The sequence below is a fragment of the Cydia splendana genome, chromosome 1 (genome assembly GCF_910591565.1).
Source record: "Cydia splendana chromosome 1, ilCydSple1.2, whole genome shotgun sequence".
In the NCBI taxonomy this organism is placed as follows: domain Eukaryota; kingdom Metazoa; phylum Arthropoda; class Insecta; order Lepidoptera; family Tortricidae; genus Cydia; species Cydia splendana.
Genome location: NC_085960.1, coordinates 33,922,615 through 33,944,645, shown reverse-complemented (window position 1 = coordinate 33,944,645; position 22,031 = coordinate 33,922,615). Strand labels below are relative to the sequence as shown.

Below are 22,031 nucleotides of genomic sequence, written 5' to 3'. Positions count from 1 at the left end.
TAGTAGATAGACGGGTTTTTATGTTGAGCTCGTTCAGAATAGACACGTTGGTGCGATGCGCTGTCCATGAGATGCCCAACATTTTGCGCCAGCACCACATTTCGAACGCGTCTATTCTTGCCCTTGTGCGAGCTTTTAGGGTCCAAGTTTCCGCTGCATAGAGAAATATGGAGAAAACGAGAGGCGTATTTTTGTGTTGCGCTTGATGTTTCTGTTTTTCCATATTTTCCCCAGCCGGTTGACAGCTGATTTGGCCATTTGCCCACGCCTTATCACTTCCTTATCGCAGTCCCCGTTATTACAAACTAGTGACCCCAGGTACACAAATTCCTGCACCGTATCCAGGTCACGCAGTTCGTAAGTCCTCTGCATCTGGTCCGCTCGGTCCACAAACATAAGTTTGGTCTTGCTCCTATTGATGAGAAGTCCATATTCTGCGCTGACATCCTCGATCCTGCGCAATAACTCCGAGAGTTCGGCTTCATTGGTGCCAATAATGGTGGTGTCATCGGCAAACCGAAGGTTGCTTATTAATTGGCCGCCAACCCTTACACCTCTCTTCCAGCCGTCCAGTACACGGCGCATTATATGTTCTCCGACCAGATTAAAAAGCTGAGGGGAGAGTATGCAACCTTGCCTGACGCCTCTTTCTGTTTTGAAGGGATGGGAAATGTCGTCATCTAACCGCACTCTAGTGCTACCGTTCAAATAGAGGTTCTGCACAAGGAATACTAGGTGTTCTGGTATACCCATTTCCTTCATTACTCCGAACATTTTGTGCCAGCTGATGCAGTCGAAGGCTTTTGCGTAGTCGATGAAGCAGAGCACCATCGGTACATTCAATTCTCTGCATTTCTCTATGAGCTGCCTAATGTTCAAGATTTGCTCACGCGTCCCTTTGCACTTAACAAACCCGGCCTGTTCTTTCGCATTTGTTTTTGAATGAAGTGCTCCAGTCGTTTGTTGATAATGCTGAGCAAAACCTTGCCTGCATGAGAAATGAGCGAAATGGTCCTATAGTTTTCACATTTAAGGGTGGAACCTTTCTTGTGCAGAGGAATTATGATCGATTCCGTCCAATCGTCTGGCCAGCTACCCGTCCTCCAGACTTTAAGGCAAACGTTGTGGAGAATTTTTATGCCATCAGTACCTAAATGCTTGATCGTTTGTGCGGTAAGACCATCACCACCACAAGCTTTCAGCTTTAGCTTCGCAATTGCAGCTTCCACTTCGCACATTAGGATATCTGGTTCTTTAACTGTATACTATTCTACTCTATGCCATTGTACAATTACTATGCCATTGTACAATTACTAATACTAACATCGAGCACTATGAATAATGATCAATTAATCAGCGAACTGGGGCAGAGTAGATAGATACATTCCAATCAGGCCTCCGATAATGTTTATCCATTTGATTTAGCTTGGGATCGAGCGCCAATAGTCCAGTTGACGCAGTTCCACGTTCCTGTATGACAGTTCGTGGCGTTGCTAAATTTATCCTAGGCTGAGCTTAACAAAAACTGTAACGCACGGCATAAAAAAATAGTCCAATGTACATAGGTACAGTCACCTACAATAATATGTTACTCTTTGAAGGTCGCAAAAATATGTGACACGCTCTTATGGCTCTCCAAATAAGATTGTGTCAGATATTTGCGGCCTTCATTGTTTAACATATCATTGCAGGTGACTGTACTTTTATGTACTACACACATCGCTATTATTTCACAAATTATGTGACCGTACGGTCCCGTGTAAATCAAGCCGAATATGCCCCTTGTTGGCGTTTGACTAGCTTCAATAGGTATCTACAATCTACATATTCTAGATGTTGGGAACAACGCTTTCGTATTATCATGAGTACCTAAGTAGTGACAGTGACGCTCCCGAAATCTCTCAGACTCGTGCAAACAATGCATGCCGTTCCTCCCGAATACAAAAGATGGAATAGAGGAAAGCTGAAACCCCTATATGACAGCGTACGGTTTGAAATTTTATTTTTAAGCTCGGTTCTGAGGCAGAGGCAACTGGTACATTTGTACCAGTGCTAGTGATTAATTAAATATCGACTCAAATGTTATCGATTTATTATCATCTCTTTGGGTTTGAATTACTTATACTTATTATAAATGATTGTGTACGTAAGTAGAAGTCTACAACCTTTGAAGAATACACATGGTAATGTTTCAAATTTCAAAGTCATATCTTTAACGGTTTAGGTTACCTACAGTATAGTATAACCTCTAGCCGCCCAGAGACCTATAAAAAGGTCTCCTGTTCCATTCTAATTTGAACTTTGTGTTGACAAAATAAAATTTCATTTTGCTTTGGCAAGGTTTGACGTATGGGCGGCTAGAGGATAATTTAAAAATCTGTAATATTGTTTCGTGTAATAAAGGTCAATCAATCAAAGCTATGATCGGACACAGAAGTGTTGTAATTAATAACTTGGGTATAAAAGCTCTTAGCTAAAAGTAGGTAAGATAAGAATCTAGGTAATATTAACTAACTATTAGACGCTATTAAAACAGATAGCCAACATACGCATTTAATTGCTGAACCAATCACCATATATCAACATTACATAAATGAAATAAGCACCTATAATGTCTGCATATGTCAACTGCATTTTAGGAGCCCTTAGTAACAGGCGTAGCCTAGTTTGGACTCCACTTGTATTCATGTGTTTAGAAAATTGTTTACTGTTAATAAATTAATTTTAATTTTTTTATCAATTACGCTATTCGGTGGTAAGAATAGAGGCGATGCAATTCTAACGGCGACAGACCAATAATTGTTGAACCAATCACCTATCAATTATGGTATTCGGTGGTAAGTCAGGTGATGGTGAGGTCGAACCGAGCACGTGAGTCCGGGCACCATTCATTCGGGCGGGCCTGCGCGCGCAGCGATCAATAGCAGCCCAGGCGGGCAGTGCCCGGCTTGCCCCGCCACGGGACGCTCGCCCCAGCGCCCATGACCGGGAGACACAGATGACGGAGCCCTATAGCCTGCTACCCGACCCGCGAAGCCCGAGATCGAGAGAAACGAGTGGGATTCGAGGAGAGTCGAGGTACGAATTAGGCCGCGCGTAGTGTAGACCTCTGCACCACACCTGATTTATTACTAATGTTTCATATTAGAAAAATGTGTGACCATTTTATTGTGTTACAAAAGTAATATACTCAGACTTTTTTATTTATTTATAACGCCTAATGAAGTTCAAAGCTATGACCAGAATTTCTCAAGTTAGCCATACCTAATTAAGACTTTTTTCTGGTGACTCTGATTTAGTTTAGGTATGCAATTTCCATTTAAGTGACCTGTTTTTATGCTATTAAGTGTATTAAACTAGGAATATTTAACTGGTAGAAAGGTGAAATAATATTAAATATTAATTAAACTTATAATTTGGAATCTGGAACATACTTAATTCGACTTGTTTAATGATTAATTAGCTATACGAGTATGAATGTTACATTGCGTTACTTTTATGGGTTCTATGGTTTGAAAAAAAATCTAGACCCGTTTAATATTGGCGATATTGCATTAATTTTACCTTTCATATATGTGAGTGGTGGTCAAAAATCGTGGCTTCGAATCTCGGTTGTGCTGTATAGAGCAAAAACCATCGTTCTATAGAAAAAGCAAAAATATGATTAAAAATTCGGTCGATCCTTATCAATATCAAACACAGACAAGAAGTTAAAGCTAATGTCAAATTATGTGATACCAATACGTTCTTAAGAAATTAGTTCATCCAATAAAAAAAAAATATCCATTACAAAGCAACCTACCCGGTCGGTCGGTCCATTTCAACATTTTCAACACAGTAAAAGTTAAAGGCAGCCCCTGTACGCATGTTTTTTTTGGCTGTGACGGCAGCGGGGCTCGTCGTTTCAAACGTACGTTCATTTGTACCCTGTGCTATTTTAACGCACCCCTTATATCGAGCACAGTATAATTGACAACATTTCAAATTCGGTGACATGGGGGCCGATTTTTGAATATCGAGCGCTCGATTTCGTCACACGAAAATCTGTGGAAAACGGCGAGTTGATATTTTTGAAATACGAGCAATAGACATTGGGAATCTAGTGGTATTGACCACTCGTTTTCAATTTTGTTAGTAGAATTTAAATGCCTAGTAGTGGAGATATGCCTATATTGAAGGAAGCCACAATAATCGAGAGCTCGAAATTAAAAAATCGGCTCGATGGTTTCGTGCCTACATGTATTAAAAATTTAAAATTACAATAATATGTGAGTTTTTATAATCTCATATCTACCTATATGTATGGATTAACATAAGGTACATTGGGATAACTTCGAATGCGGGGTACCTAATATTGAAATAGTTATTTGTACAACAAGAGATCAAAGTTTGATATTTCTTCGAGTGCTTATTTTGAGTCCCGTGCAAGCGAAAGATTCTATAATAGATTCACGAGCGTAGCGAGTGAATCTAATTTAGAATCTTGAGCGTAGTAAGGGATTCAAAAGCGCACGAGATGTAAATAACTTTGATCTCGTGTAGTACACAAAATTTTTCACCCTAAGCAGTGAGAACATACCTAGAGGGACAGAGATAATAGAACCCAAGTATATCGAACTTGTATTAGACCCCGCATGTTGAAATGACATTTGACTATAAAGGTCACTTGAATGTCATTTTGTCTCACTCAGTGAGCAAAATCGCATTTTGCTCACTGAGTGAGACACACGCAGTGAGCAAAATGCGATTTTGCTCACTGAGTGAGACAAAATGACTCAGGATTTTGCTCACTGTTTTTAAGAAGCAAAGTACCCTTGTTCGAGCTGCTGAGGTGAAAATGTTATATACCTACGTATCTGACGCTCTAACCGCACTAATTGAGTAGTTACCGAACCAGTGGGCCGATTTTTGAAATTCGAACGCTCGATTTCGTGTATTTCTTTCAATTATATTTCCACTACTAGGCATCATTTAAAGATTTTCTACTAATAGAAGTAAAAACGATTGGTCAATACCACTAGATTCCCAATGTATATCGCTCGTATTTAAAAAAATATCATTTCGTCATTCTCCACCGATTTTCGAGTGACGAAAACGAGCGATCTCAATTCAATAATCGCCCCCAGACCGAGGTTACCTAGTGATGGCACCTAGCTGCTTTCGTACCTACGAGTTCGGTCGGACTGAACTCCATACAATATGTAGAGAAATGACGCGACTGGCACGTGTAGGTACCTACCATCAGACTCAACCAAACCGTAAGTTTTCCCCAAATCACAAATATGGGCAAATATGACTTTCTGGTAACTTTTTATTTTTGTTTTCTTTTTGGCGATGCTTCTTCTTCATGCTTGCTTCAACCGGTTGAAATCAAATCAAAATTAATTTCCATATGTTTTCAAGTTTTAAATACTTAAACAAAAAAAACTCGCTGGGAAGGATGCAATATTAATACACCTGCATGCAGGTTGAATACGTACCTATGTACTATTATTAATTAGATTAAATCCCATGTTAACCGTATAATGACAAATAAAATATTGATAGATTGATTGGGGGCTTATTGGGTATTTTACTTTTCATTATTAACCAGGTAACCGCAAATCAACAACCTATTGTTTTTGATAGAGCCAAAACATATTACGAAAACTGAAAGCTTAGAATAGGTCCCCATCCTTGATACCTTCGGGTACTGAACCCAAAATAACCAAAAATATGCTCCTCAGATGACCGATCAATTTCCAAAACGAAATTACCTTTTCTGCCTTTGTGCCGCAAAGGTACGAGGACAAAGGTATCGAATGTGACCCATCCCGGGAGTGTTCCACTATTTGAATATGATGTGGGTTCGTAAACCGAACTGTCAACATTGTGTTCATGTGTTGCGAATATTGTAGGTATGTAGGGTCCCGTAGCCCCTAGTTCCCTACTAATATTATAAAATGCGATAGTAACTTTGTTTGTCTGTCTGTTACCTTTTCACCGTTAAACCGCTGAACCGATTAAGATGAAATTTGGAATGGAAATAGTATGCGGGGGAGGGGAAGGACATAGGATAGTTATTATGATATATGTATCTTCGCCTAGTATCCATAGTAGGTACTAGGTTTCACTTTAGGTTTTGGGCTAGGCCGATCTGTGTATGATTCTATGATTATCCCCAAATATATATTTTTTTATTATAGGTAGTAGTTAAAATAAAGTACCATTTAAAACCTGAGTGTTCCTAAAAAAGTTTGAGAATTGTAACCATGCCCCCTCTTCTCTCCCCCTTTGAAACTTCCAAATAAAACATCAAAAAATATATATAAAAAAGTAATGAAAAAATGAAGGCGTAATAAAAATTTCAAGGAAAATTGCTTTGAAGTTACATTGGGTAGGTACATTGTCTTTGAGATATTGCCGAAAAATACCCAATTAAAGTGGGTCAACGATGCACGCTTATTAGCACTACAAATGTTGTTTTTGCTATTTCGTATTTTATGTAGGTACGGCTTGCCTTCTTGCCTTTTTGTATTAGAATCGAAATATTGAGAAATGCATAGGTATACGTAATATACCTACGTATCGCCAGGCACAGAGTACTAATCGCAAAAAACGTATTGAATGAATGAATGAGTAAAATGTGGCTTAAGCGCACGTTATTAAGCTAAAAAACCTGGAAGTAACTTTTTGGTCCATTTTGTAGTTGGCGGTTCAACTTGCTACCGAGTACGAAAAAATAATATTAATTTCAAAATCTCTCTGTCATTACATGCTTTTGTTGTTGTGTGCGGCGTGACTTCAACTCTCGTGTCCATCCATACTTAACTATGGATATGGACTCCATGAGTGCAGAAAGACAAGAGTGCTCACTCCATACATCAGTTTTGGTAGCAAACTTATGTATGGAGTGAGCAATCTATGTATTTTTTTCTCTATGGTATGGATAACTGCAGCAGTCCGCAGCCCCCTTATTAGCAGTTCCCAAAGGTTAATCAGTCGAGCTCATTTGCATGAGCAGTAATCCAGTCTGGTGTGCAAGCGGGACATCACTATATACCGGCATAGCGCTGTCTCGTTCATACACATGCGTTATACCTGGAATTCGCCATTCCGGCTTCCATTTTGGTAATTCAGCGGGAAATGCATGTGCAATTATTTATCCCTCGGTGCAATGAGTAAGCAAAGCTGGGAGTAAATGTTCTCTCAAATGCAAAATTTGCAGCTGCATTATTTACGGCCAGGCGAGGCGGCTCAACACAACTTTTCTATCCTCGAAAAATGATAGTTTTTGATGAGTCAAAGAGCTTTTTATTTATACCACCTTCATTGTCTACACTCTACATCTACAGTCCATTGCTCGAAATAAGCGAGATGTAGTAGGTATTGGTCCTGTCGAATTATATCCCAAGTAGCATGGAAGTGTCGGCAACATCAATATAGCAGCCAATTAAGAACTTAGAGTGATTTAAGGGACGTATAAGAGTGTCAGAAAAGATTTAAGCTGTATAAAAGGTACTTTACAGACATTATACAGCTCAAGCTGTATAAAATCATTATAAAGGATTCTGCGGAAGCATGGGGTGCTTTATCAGAATATAAAAAATCTACTATAAAACTAAAAGTGTTGTGAGAGACTACAAGCTAATTCTATCGTAAAAGCTGTATACAGGCTGTATTGTAGTAACACTTGGCACTTTTAGCTGTACAAAAGTATCTGTCAACTCCGTTTTAAAACATTAAGGTTTTATGAAACACTACAAGCTAATTTTATCGTAAAAGCTGTATACAGGCTGTATTGTAGTATCACTTGGCACTTGTAGCTGTACAAATGTATCTGTCAACCCCGTTTTAAAGCTATTTCTTATGGCGTAATCTTACTCTCCTATAAGAATAGTAGTTGTATAACTTCTGTCTGTAAGGGTATTATAAAACCAAATGAATAAATGGCAGCTATAGTACAGCTTTTTTCTGTATTACTGATAGAGTCGCTTATAACAATCTTTTGGCGTAATTTTACACTCGTATAAGTATAGTAGTGTAATGATTTCTGAAAATAAGTGTATTATAAAACTAAAGGAATATATGATAGTTACAGTCTTCTTCTTCCTCGCGTTATCCCGGCATTTCGCCACGGCTCATGAGAGCCTGGGGTCCGCTTGACAACTAATCCCATGATTTGACGTAGGCACTAGTTTTAGTTTTTTAGTTTTTACGAATGTTTTTAATGAATGACAGTTACAGTACAGGTTTTTTATTTGTTATACGGATCTCTAAAGAGAATTATAACTTATGTACGGAGAACCGAAATACAGCCAAACGAATACAAATATTCTATTATAAAGCTGTTTTAATTACAAAAGCTGTAAAAGACACTCTATTTATTACACAGCACAGCTACTAAGATTATAATGCTCTCCAACTATCCTGTAGGCTGTTTAAAAATTGTCGCCATTTTACAAGAAATAAAAAAACGTATTTGTAAATATAATTAAAGAAATACTTGCAAATATTTAGCGGACTAACGCCGTGTTATGATTACCAGCTAAAATAAATTGTTTAGCCTTAGAATTAATATTTATAAATATTTTTGATACTCTAACCTTAAAAACAAACAGTAACTTTGCCGATTTTTGATATTTTCCTTATGGTTTCTCTTTGTTATTTTGCAGGCGCGTAAATATTTTGCCAGAAAAGATACACAGTTTCACAATAAATAATAATCCGCACTTACCAATAATGTAAAATTCCATTCAAGTCCTGTATAATATTTACTTTTACTTTTACCATCCACTATAACACTTTATTGTCGCCATTACTATATTACGAATGAACAAGATTAAGACATTTTAGTTTCTTAAATGATTATTATTCTCTTGTAATTCTTTCTTATAACTCATTTAAAACTTATATTCTTATATCGTACTTATAAGAGATTATCTGTAGTGTTAAGGTTTCCTGTTACACCGAAATATAGCTGTAATGCAGCTATTATGCAGCTTATGTATTGCTTATACAGCTACTCTACAGCTCTAATAACGCCAAAGGCTGTATAATTTGGGCCCTTTTTTTACTTATAAGGGCTGTATAAGCGCTTATACAGCCTTTGTACAGCCTAACTGTACAGCTTATAGTATACAAATAAACTTTAATACAGCTTATATACAGCTTGCAATGCTACTTGGGATGGTGGCCGTTAACGGAGTCTTAAATTACCGTCGCTTTAATAAAAAATCTTAAGAATATTGCCGTATCACAAAAAATTGCGCAATACTTAGTGCGGGAAAAAATGTAGGGGAGATACGGCAATGGAACTGTTGGCGTATGCCGTGTAATTTATCAGAATGCACATGAATTGCCGTATTTTTACATACGCTAATTACCGTATACCGTACTGTTGTTCGTAAACAGTGAAGAACCCCCTGACTATAAAGCTAGATCCACCCAACCCCGGCCCATGTCAATGGGTTCCAATAGAACTTATGTACGAAATATCATTAGATATTGCCCGAATCCCCGGCATTTTGCTACGGCACCTCAAGTGGACACAACGCCAGGATCCTAGCAGCATTCCTACTAGCTAATGATGACGTTTGGAATTCAGCGTACATAGTTTTGGCTTTGTACAGCCGTCCTTGGACTAATTTCCGTACTTGCGTGGGTAATTGCGCCGCATCACGATAGCTCTAGACCAGGTCGCGGTCGGAGCTCGCCCTCGTAGGGTTATCACACCTAAAAATTCCTCCTGACACCGCTAACGCAACCCGCACATTTTATCTCTGGAAAAACCATTGTCCACTTCTAAAAAAAATGCGTTTGCAAAAATTTAAGGGTGGCTCAGTTGACACTCTTTGCCCTGTTTACTTTCTCTTGGGCCACTTTTTGACCGTTGTTGTATAGTTTTTTACCAATCATTGATTTTTTGTGATAGACACTTTATTTATATTATTGTTCATCTACCAAACATGTTAGAAGAACGTTTTTCTGATTGTGCTACTCAAAAGTAGCCTGTCCAAGTGTCCACTGGGTGACTGGACAAAACAACAAGAAGACATTATCCACCCTTAAATAACATCCTACAATTGAACAAAATACGTATAGTCCTATCATCACATATTTAAGGACGTATTATAAAATCTTAGATTAATTATAAGTCTGATTTTATAAAGAAAGATTCTCATAATTAATTTAATCAGATTCCAATAATTTGGGTAATAATTCAGGAATGTGATCGGATTTTAGAAAAGTCCAGTAATTTAATGAGCAACAGAATAATTAACCAACTACTTTTTTAATAAACTATTTTTAATTTTCGACAAAAAACCCTCAGCGATTAAAACGTGACAATATGAAAACAAAAAGACTTTCCTCTTACACAATAATGTAGATTCAACAAAGATTAGAAATTAAACTAATATTTAGCAGTAGAAAAATATCTACACTATAATGAACAAGTTGTTTAATTCGAGAGGTGATGTTGTATCTGGTAACCCTAGGGTCGCCTCGGTGCCCAGCCTTTGCGTACTTAGCAATAAGCTTATCGATTTTGTTGTTACCTGCTTTTGTAAGCTGCTCGCGACTCCGAAGGCCGAATCAAAGTCTTTCGCTTACTTAATGTTGTTGACTGAAGATTACCTAGATAAGGACAGTTGGTATATTTGGGTAGGTACAACTGTGGACGTTAAGTAAGCCCTATTAGAAGTTTGAAAATCTGAACTTGATTTTTAATGATATAGGAATGACATGAGATGCACTGCGATCGCGTCCTATTCGTAAAGGTTTTCTATTTTTGAAAGGCCCAAAAGATACGGTGCGACGCACGAATGGTGCATCGGAACATTTGGAGATCGCGCGGGCATTAACGTTTTACCTTTGTAAGAAGTATACTTGTTTAAAATTTTGCTATGTACCAAATCTCTACTGATTAAAATGATAATATTGCTGTGGTATGCAGGGTAGCGATATACAATTGAAGATAAAAGTGAAACTTAAACCTTTTAAGGTTTTGGCAGACTCTAACTAAAATTAGAATTAGAATTGGTTCACTCGCAAATATAGTTTAGTTTGCGTGTGATATTTTACATGGCATTTCCCTTTATAAAAACGTTTAAAAAATTAAAAATCGAATATAATAACTACAATTTTACGTTAGCCTCCTACTCCTAGTAAGACACGTCGTTCTATACCTATGGCGGTTGTAGCATTTTCTTATATCTATTTATTTGTAATTCGAACTAAATAATTTGTTTGCGACTTCCTTTAATTTTTTTTGATCCCTCCTCCTCATTTACTCGTTCAATAAAATTACTAAGAAGTTTTCGATACGATATTTGATTCCAAGTTAATTACACTCCCCGGCGAGCCGAGGCGGTGTCCCATATTAATAGAGACGCCGTCGGCGGATATTATAGTTTCACGGAAATACCAGGTATCATTCGCAATTTGCAACGTTGACTAGCTTTAAGTTTATATATCTACGCCACGAAATAGATAATTAGATATTAATACTAATGTACCTACAGAATTGTCCCTATCTAACAAAACTGATGCGAAACAGCGGAAGATCACGGATTTCCATCTTCGCCACTTAAATGGTTGGCAGTCCTCAACTGCACAGTTGTCCAGAAACTTCCTGCCTCGCACAGCTAAACCGTCGACCGGAAGGAAAACGAAAACGAAACGAAAACTGCCGACGCGTTCAAGGAGCGTTGGAGGAGGAGGAGGAGGGGTTGTCATGTAAAGGCCGGCAACGCACTTACAACCCCTCTGGCGTCCCGGGTGTCCATGGGCGACGATAATTGCTTACCATCAGGGGATTCGTCTGCTCGTTTGTCTCCTATATAATGAGAAAAAACGTTTTTGCTGACACTCGGCTGACGTCAGGGGTCGATCGGTGCAGATTTTGGTTATGGCTTACCTCTGGGGCCAGTAACAGTTTAAGTTATGACTGGGATCCCTTTAGGCCGCGACACTGTCAAAGCTCGAACCAACTGCAGCGCGAGTGTGAGTGTAAATACACTGAGCCCCACGTTGGGCGCCAATGTAACCGACTAACTGGAGCAAAATAAAAGACAGGTTATTATGCTCAGCCGTCCGATGGCAAGCTATTAACATTGCCGATGGATGTTTGTAATAGGGGTGTGTCATGCGCCTTACCGACCATTTAACCTATATTGAGATATTTTAAAACTATAAAACTTACATGAAGTTGTCGGTAGACGAGTTGGCCCTAGCGATAAAACCGTCGGGTTGTATATCACCACGAGTAATATAATGTGTTATCTGTTTTCTTTCATTGACATCTGTATTAGAAATTGTAGGTATGCTCGAGTTCACAAATACCTTCACAAGACAACGTGCCAAAAATAAATTTCACAACCTTATTGTCAATGACTTAGCGGCATGTAAATATATTTCTGGAACGTTGTCTTTGTGAAGTTATTTGTGAACTCCACCGTACCTAAATACCTATTATATCACCTTAAAATAAATCAACTCCCTGTGGTTGTACCTACTCGTAGATGCTAGGGCAAAATTATGTATACTTATAGGTACAATTATTTACGTAGTTAAATCTTCTAGTTTCAGTATTTACAGCTTGCAATTACCGTCTAGGTTTCCAACTACTTATATTTAACAACACGATGCTGGAACATAAGACTTTGAAATGAGTTATGAGCGCAATATGTAATTTGATAGCAAAATTATACCTACCTGGGTACTGCGTGGAAATAAAATGCGTATTATACAAATAAATGTTTGCCAATTTCATTAATAAAATGAGATACTTTCAACAAACTTCGCCCTAGTTGACGAAATAGAGATTCACATTTGTATTTTTTCTTTACTTGATAGTTAACAATATTTATGATACGTGCTATCGCTCACAATGATCATACTGCCCAAAACGATGTCAGGATTGTATTTGGTAAGACCATTAGGCCCCTGTTTCACAACGGTGACAATTGTCATCTGTCAGTGATAATATCGCCACACATTGCCGGTCCAAAGTGTTAATATTGACGCTGGATTAGAGAGAAATGGTCAGGAAAATGTCATTATCGGTTGTCAATTGTCAGCGTGCTGAATCTGGCCCCAGAAAATAGACTGAAGACCTACTTCACTAATCTATAACTTATTGGCATAAATCTCTCTCAAGTCCTACTTTTTTGGGTTCCGTAGTTTTTATAAAAATATACTTGCATACTTGTGGTTAAGTAAAATTATTGTCCATTGTCCAGGTGATGCATCAACGATGAGTCGCCGCGCGCGGCCGTGACATGGGAGCGCAGGCATGGGCTGGCGCGCCGTGCACACGCCGCACATCGCCGCCGGCTTGCTGCTGCTGCTGCTCGCGCACTTGCCAGGTGACACGCACACACACACACACACACACACACACACACACACACACTTTTTCGTCTGATACGTTTTAAGGCATTCAGTAATTTCGGCTCACCGTCTACTTGTTTTTAAACTGTGGTATATTTGTTGCAGTAACGTGCCACCAGGAACACCAGGATGCAGTGCACATCACCGCGATCCTGGGCGAGAGCGTCGTGTTCAACTGCCAGGTGGACTTCCCCGAGGATGTCCCCGTGCCGTACGTGTTGCAGTGGGAGAAGAAGGTAGGCGAAACGGTACGACGGTCACACTCCACTCTTACAATACAACGCTGCTCAATACTCGTGTGTGTTTCTGTTCAGTAGAGGACGGCTCGTCTCGCGGCCAGCAGAGTAAAGTATAGGGCACTGCGTGTCCGCCCGGTACGGCGCCGCGGCGCGGGGGCAGGGCGGGCCCCGCGCCCTCCCCCCGCGCGCGCCCGCGCAGCCTTTTGTGTAACCGCCTTCCGCATAATGCCTCGTTACCGCGATCGAACCACAGTGACAAAGGCCTTCAAAGCGAGTCCGAGAGAGCAGCAGATTCCCGTTAGAACGAACTCTACACTACACACTGAACATTTCTGATCATTATTTTTTGTTGGGCGCACCACATTTCTCGGGTACGGCACGTCGCTTACACGGCCACACGGGGCACGCACCACTCCTCGCACTGGCGGCGGATCTGTCTGTCTCTCTTCCTGTGGCTGCGGGCTTGGCCCGCTCACTACCTTCCGCAATGTAGTCAACCTGTACTAACGTTGTCTATCTGTACTGTACTGTAACCAACGGCTAAGTAATTAAGTATAGCGCATAACACCCCCGCCGCATGATGTAGTTAGTTTTTATTTTTCTATATACTCTCAGCATGCAAACATGTAACACTGCCATTGTAATCTTAAGACATAGCCAACTTTTAAGCTGAAATAGTCGAATGATAGATGGATAATTCCAAAACCAGAAAAGACCTGAGTTGCCTTGGTACTCGCTTCTCCATATCAGCGTACTTGTGGAATGATGACAGAAGAAAGCTTTATTGGATTTAAAAGACAGCCTATCGTCGCTATATGTACTAACCATTCGGACATAAAGCATCAGATGCGTTATTTTCATCCCTGCATGTTTTTGTAGCGTATACACGGAGAAGTAGATAACCGTATCTCATAACAGTAGGTACCTACAGACAAGATCTTGCCTAACTCTTTTGAACTCAAGGATTTATACCGTATTAATGTCTGCTGTTATGAGATATACAATATCTGATTCTGTTTTCCTGTTCGTGTAAATGTTGGGTCGTCGTGTTTGACGTGGTGTGTAGACAGAGTCGGATGTGTAGTGGAACGCCCAGCTGCGACGGCTTCCGAGTAGGTAGACGGCTAACACACTCGCATCGTTACACGACAAACTGTCGCTTTTGTATAACACAGATACCTTGACTAAGCAGTGCAATAGCTTCAATCAACCATCTTGTAAGATTCGCAGAGAATATTTCGAGCACGCGCGGTGCTGCTGCATAATCTCACTCGTGCAGTCTATCATTTTCGGAATTCAACACAGACATCACAGATCACAGTAGAAGAAGTTCTGAAGAGAAAGAACGGCCAAAAAACAATACAGTTTCACTGTGACTGTAGTATTTTTCACCTTTTTTCACATAGCTTTTGGTTATCTTATGGGTATCTTACGGTGACAGCTGTCGTATCCATACGATTTATAACCATAAAACGCAAAATGTATTGAGCTATTTGAAAAATACTATAAATTTCGAGTGCCCACAATTCAAGTTATTTGTTCTTGAGAACCATGACATTCAGAATCAGAGAGGCCATATAAATGCACGCCAGTAGTACTTATAATATCACAGTTTAGCTGTTGCTCTGCTCAGTCCAGTCTTCTGATACCAAATTGAATGTCGTATGCTTTTGTCGTGTAATGATCGTGAGTGTTCCCCTCGCGCCAGCTGTTTCCCGCCGTAACCTTATCCCGTGTGTGTAGGGACAAGACATCCCGATCTACATCTGGTACGAGAGCTACCCGACGCACAGCGGGGAGGGCTACGAGGGCCGAGTGTCGCGCGTGGCGGAGGACTCGCCCTACGGCGCGGCGAGCCTCAACCTCACCAACATTAGAGAGTCGGACCAGGTAAGTGCTGAGGACTTTGACACAGAATAAGTAATAGTATACTTTGATTGCGTTCTTGTATCTGTGAGGAGGCGATACCGGTTTTGTTTTAATGATAACTTATGACGAAAAGGAATATCCTCTAGCCGCCCAGAATTCTATAACGGCCTTCCGTTTCATTTGTACATATTTTGAATCTTTATTTTAACAAAACAATATTTCTTCTTGCTACTTTGATAACTTTGATTTGTGAGCTATATGCGGGGGACAAAAGGGTATTTACTCGTAAACAACTAATTTCGTATTAGGTATAAGTATCAATTTCATTGAAATTCAAAAAACATAAAAGCGCAGTTTGGCTAACGAACGTTGAACCTATCCAGTAGGAAGTAGTAGGTGTAGCTACACCTATTAAATAAATATTTATTTCATATACATAATATGTATGTAGGTACAGTCAGGAAACGCCTGCAGTATCCACCTATGCATAAAAAATTCCACGTAGGAGGGAAAGTATTTTTTTTTCGCAACTTGCAAATATATTTTGTGAAGTTTGTCCAATAGGGTTGCCGCGTAATTCAATATACTAAGGTGAACTTTCGTTAGCCACTCTCCACTTATGGCTAACTTCGTAACATAGCGTCTATCCACGTCCAACAAGTTGTCAAAAAACAATATAAAATAGCGCTGGAATTTCGTTTTAAAACCCCTGCCACATAACCAGTACCATGCTCACTTAGTATCATCCATGACTATAAGAACCATGTAGTGTAGGTATATGTGTACGCACCCACCTGAAGTTGTTGTTATACCAGGGCTGGTACGAGTGTAAGGTGGTATTCCTCAACCGGTCACCGAACCAGCACAAAAATGGCACCTGGTTCCACCTCGACGTGCACGCGCCACCGCGCTTCTCCATCACACCGGAAGACATTATATACGTTAATTTAGGTACTGTCCTTATTCTTTAACTTCATACGAAGGCCACGAAAAAAATGACGAATGAATTCGCTTAGTGTGCACTGAGTGGACACTCGAGTACGCGTACGGCGCGGCGTATATTTGAAACAAATGCAAGCTGCCTCAAATCCCTTGGACGTTCGATGCCACTCTGACGCTCGCTTCAGCGGCCATACACTTACATTGGCAATGTCGATCGAATTTCACGTACTAAATTTTCGCCAATGTATCACGGCTGACGCAGCCAGTGAATTATTTTATAGTATTTTTTTCGTGGCCTGGGCATTTTCAGAGATATTTGTACTTGACGTCTGCTTACCCTCGCATATTGTATACTTCCAATCATTCATTCGTGTTTAGGCTGACCGCTGGACTGTTTAGCTTAAAAATGTCTTAACATATCGTGTCAAAATATAAAAAAAAAATCATAACGATTTGTGAAAATAAGACTGTAGGACTGAAAAAAAAAGTTATGTAAGATTGTCCTATAGGTAAATCATATTTAGATATTTAATCTAGCACCATCGACTCTTTCATATTATCACTTCTACGTTTCTACGTACGTTTCTACTAATTTACTGAAATTTGTATGGTCATTGAGTTATTTATTACTGTTATTGGTCTCACACCAACCTATTTCCAAGACGCTTATTTGAAGTTATACTTTCCAGCAGGTAACAGTAAAATAATTTTACGGTTTAGACTCTCGTGATTTTAGTCATTCGCGCGACATGTTAACACGACAGTTTAAATTCGAACAAACACAATTTTTAAAATAGCGTATATTTAAATAAATAAAAATTCTTTTATAGATACTAGATACAGTCACGCCTTAAACCTACCAAATTTTTCCACGTCAAAGTACCATGACTTTTGAGTAAATTTTATATTGTTAATAAACGCGCAGGGGACGCGATAATCCTGAACTGCCAGGCAGAGGGCACGCCCACGCCCGAGATCCTATGGTACAAGGACGCGAACCCCGTGGAGCCGTCCGGCACCGTGGGCATCTTCAACGACGGCACGGAGCTGCGCATCAGCAACATCCGCCACGAGGACATAGGGGACTACACGTGCATCGCGAGGAACGGCGAGGGCCAGGTGTCGCACACGGCGAGGGTCATCATAGCCGGCGGGGCGGTCATCACGGTCAGTACCTACTGCTTTACATCACCACTATGTCAATTCAACGCACTTGATTTAGCGACGTCAGTAGGTACCAAAGGGCTTGTGCACAAATCACGCGAGGTTCGATAGGGGAGTGGGGATCACGAAAAAATCACGACAGATTACGTTGGGGGAGGGGGGAAGGAGACCTCACGTGTATTTATCTACAGTGAACGAAATTGAGAAAAATTACCTACCACACGAGTAGATACTTTTTCTCGGTTTCGTTAAACATAAATCTTCACTCCGCACTTCAAAATAGCGAGTCTATTTTCAGAAATTTGGAGTGCGTGGCCTTGACCGGTCGGATGGAAAAATTTCAAAAAAATAGACGTGAGGTTATGTGGGGGAGGGGGGTAGCCAAAAACCTCACCAAATATCACCAAGGGGGAGGGGGGAGTCAAAAAATAGCCGAAAACACCTCGCGTGATTTGTGCACAACCCCAAACGGAATTTTAAACTCGTCACTCCATTCTACTTTCCTTTATCATCTGGATTTAAGTTTTAGGTACTTAAGTAAAAAAAGTTTTGATATCATTTTAGCTGTAAACCGAAATGATTGTTGTAACTTTCGGTTCACCATGTGGTGAGGTGTATCAACGACACTTTTACTTTTTAATCTCTAATGCAAGTGCATGTGATTAGGGATTGCAATCCGGTCCGGCGGATCCGGTAATCCGGCCGGATCCGGCACATTTTACAAGATACCGGATCCGGCAAAATTCACCGGATCCGGTATCGGATCCGGTAAAGTGAATAAAAGCGCTAAAATATAAAATAACAGCTTAAAACACTGCTAAAATTTAAAAATTCTCGCTAATATTCGAATTTTCTCGCTCGCAAACAGCAACACAACAACTTGTTTGTAAGGGCCCACTGATTAACAGTCTGCCGGACGGTATCGGCCTGTCAGTTAGAACAAAATTTTGACAGTTCCGAACAACTGTAAGTACTGAATTGGTTTATATTCAATTTATTGTGTTGTTACATTGTAATTTAATGTACATGTTCTTTCGTTTTATTTTGTACAAATCATTATAGCCCAATTATAATAAGTGTTACCTGCATTTAAAATAGAATGAATAAATATTTATAAAACTTAATTCAGCAGTTAAGTTAAATGTTTTGTCGAATTAAAAGTGATTAGAGAAATATATGTTGACTTTTGATGGCCGGTCTGACCTAGTGGGTAGTGACCCTGCCTGTGAAGCCGCGATCCTAGGTTCGAATCCCTATAAGGACATTTATTTGTGTGATGAGCACAGATATTTGTCCCTGAGTCATGGTTGTTTTCTATGTAATTAAGTATTTGTATATTATATATATCGTTGTCTGAGTACCAACAACACAAGCTTTCTTGAGCTTACCGTGGGGCTTAGCCAATTTGTGTAAAAATTTCCTATAATATTAATTAATTTATTATTTATAAGTTAATTTTGTTATTATTATGCTACTAAATAAAGCGGGAAAATGTAGTAGTAGTAGTAGTAGTAAACACTTGATTGCACAAAGTAAGTATATCACACAGAGAGAATACAGCAAATGTGTACTAAGGCGAACTTATCCCGTTAAAAATGTTAAATGTTTCGCGTGGATAAATGTTTTAATGTATACTTGTATAGGTATGCACGTTCATTGATTTTGTTTGCTCAAACTAAAATGGTTGAATTGAAAGCACCTTTTTGTGGGAAATGTGGGTTGGGCTATAGATATTTTAAGAGAAAAAGAAGATCTCATTTGTGAGACTTATTATTGTAACATGACTTAAATAAGTAAATAAATATTATAAGACATTCTTACACAGATTTACTACGTCCCACAGTAAGCTCAAGAAGGCTTGTGTTGTGGGTACTCAGACAACGATATATATAATATATAAATACTTAAATACATAGAAAACAACCAAGACTCAGGAACAAATATCTGTGTCACCAGGTCATCACACAAATAAATGCCCTTACTGGGATTCGAACCCAGGACCATCGGCTTCACAGGCAGGGTCGTCAAAACTTAGTGGTTAAGACTTTGTGGTAAAGTAATAAAAACGTTGATTTTTGAAACTTAAAACAACCGTTTTATTAATCCATTATTAATATCCTTAACTTCGCATAATATAACGCTAAAAAACATAATAAAATACGTGACTTGATGATTTTTTTATCCGCAGTACCAATCCGGCCGGATCCGACGGGATCCGCCGGATTGAGGCCAAAATCCGGCCGGATCCGGCCGGATTCAAAACCAGACCGGATTGCAATCCCTACATGTGATTATGTGAGGTTAAATAATTTGGTTCACCTGCCTTATGCGGTTAATGTGGATTATTTTCAGGCCACACAACTTTCTAAAACATACCTAATCGGGCTGTTCTGGTAAAACTAGCGCGTCCCACTAGCAGGTTGCTTCGTTGGTGGACTCGCCTTACCTGACCAAGTAGGTACCTTGGTGGACCTTACGGTAGGCCGTTAAGGGCAGGGTAGTAAACAGGGCAATGAGCAGGGACATAATGTAAACGTCATTGCCATCCTGCTTATACTCCTCCTTCTGACGCTGCCCTAGGTTGCCGTTAGAGGCGGCTTTGAGCATGCCTATCAGATGTATACCTATCAGACGGTAAATTAAGTAAATTTATATTTGTGAAAACGAATGTTAAACAAAAGTGTGTCTTCCAGATGCCACCAACGAACCAGACGAAGCTAGAAGGCGAGAAAGTGCAGTTCTCCTGCGAGGCCAAAGCCCTGCCCGGGAACGTGACAGTGAAGTGGTTCCGCGAGGGCGCGCCCGTGGCCGAGGTGGCGGCGCTCGAGACCCGCGTCACTATTCGGAGGGACGGAGCGCTTGTCATCAACCCTGTGGCGGCTGACGACTCTGGCCAGTACCTCTGCGAGGTGTCCAATGGCATTGGTGATCCGCAGAGCGCGTCCGCGTACCTCAACGTTGAATGTAAGTTTATTCTACCACCAGCTTCATCAGGAGCGCGTCATAAACCCTGTGGCGGGCTTCATCGACTCTGCGCTTTAAGAGTCATACGAACCGGCAACCAAAAAGCGCTCATCCTTAAATTACGTGGCATGAACATGAACATTTACGTAACATGTATACATACATGTAGGTATAATATATGTCTGATAATTTGATAAAAATTGTTATGTAAAGAAGATAGATTGAGAGAGTTGAAGTTTTGTATTCAAAACGTCTAGGTACTCGCTCTAATTTCTCGCAACTAAAACTAGTACCAGATCCGACATACTATTATGTCACTTAAATGTTCATTTCACTGTTATGTGTGACATGTGACTGTTAATCTTTCTTCGTTTGGATCCACCAAAGTAGAGTAAGGTTTTCTGCCATGGTTGTCCACAAATCATCTGCACACATAACAAACGAGATTCCCGTAGCCTAACAAAACATTAATATGTATTATGTTAGATACTTGTGTTATACCAAAGTCGGGTAAGGGAAACATTTCGCGTGTTATCATATGCTAAACATCTAAATCCTCTATGCGAAAACTCGTACTGTCGGAAAACAAAATGGACGTTAAATTCGCCAATGACCGCCACAGACGCGCACGGTCAGTATCGTCTTTACCATAAGGGCACACGGCGAGGCCCGTGCACAGGGCCCCTATCCTCAGGGGGCCCCGAAGGACAGACAGTAACAGTATATTTGATTACCCATAATAAATAGAAGATCATAGTAGAAAAATGTTAGTTTAATTCGCTTTCATTACTTTCCAAAAGGGCCCCAAATTCTTATGTGCCCAGGGGCCCCAGCATAGTTTAAGACGGCCCTGCGCACGGTTACAGTTTAGTAATATTATTTAACTTAACGCTTTGTAATAATAAAGGGCTACAGGACTAAAGGGCACGTTTAAAGAGTAAAGAGGATATGGGAGTTGAGCCCCTTCTCAGATTTGAGAATTTTAGGTGAATATATCCGTCGCGCTGATGGGGGCTCCTAAAATTAGTGCGATAAGGACAAACTGCAGCTTAGACGAAAAAAACTGCGTAAAACTCTCAAAAATCGAGGTTTCGTACTCGACTAAATTTACTCCTCCAAAACATAACCAATCGTAACGAAATTTTGAAATCTAAATGGTAACACAGAATAAATAATAGTACTAGGTTCAGAAGACTCACTCTCTAACAAAACGCGTCTGTTACGATCAGCACAGATATGGCCGCTAGGTGGCGACAGCGCCACGCGCGGCTTATGGCTTTCCCCAAAATTGGGGCAGAACGGATGTACTTTTAGCTACCTGTAGCAAAGCGACGAAATCGCGGAGCGAGCCACGCCTGATGGTAATGAAATTATCTGTGTCGAACTGTTTTGCTTTTTGGGCTAATTGTTATCAGTTTTGAATTTCAACTTTCATCAAAACAACCAGAGTAGCATCTCTTTCGTTAACCCAATATTTCC

The 22,031-nt window shown here is 40.0% G+C and overlaps 1 protein-coding gene across 1 annotated transcript in view; it reads left to right on the top strand.

Moving 5' to 3' along the window:
* Positions 1-2,850: 2,850 nt before the first annotated feature.
* The window catches only part of LOC134794043 (protein turtle), a 33,486-nt gene continuing 14,305 nt past the window's right edge, over positions 2,851-22,031 (top strand). Inside the window, exons 1-7 of the mRNA XM_063765749.1 lie at positions 2,851-3,078; positions 13,224-13,349; positions 13,480-13,622; positions 15,357-15,503; positions 16,298-16,433; positions 17,350-17,591; positions 20,282-20,552. Of these exons, the coding sequence (XP_063621819.1) occupies positions 13,277-13,349; positions 13,480-13,622; positions 15,357-15,503; positions 16,298-16,433; positions 17,350-17,591; positions 20,282-20,552 (1,012 nt within the window). The 5' untranslated portion in view covers positions 2,851-3,078; positions 13,224-13,276. The remainder of the gene's footprint in view (positions 3,079-13,223; positions 13,350-13,479; positions 13,623-15,356; positions 15,504-16,297; positions 16,434-17,349; positions 17,592-20,281; positions 20,553-22,031) is intronic.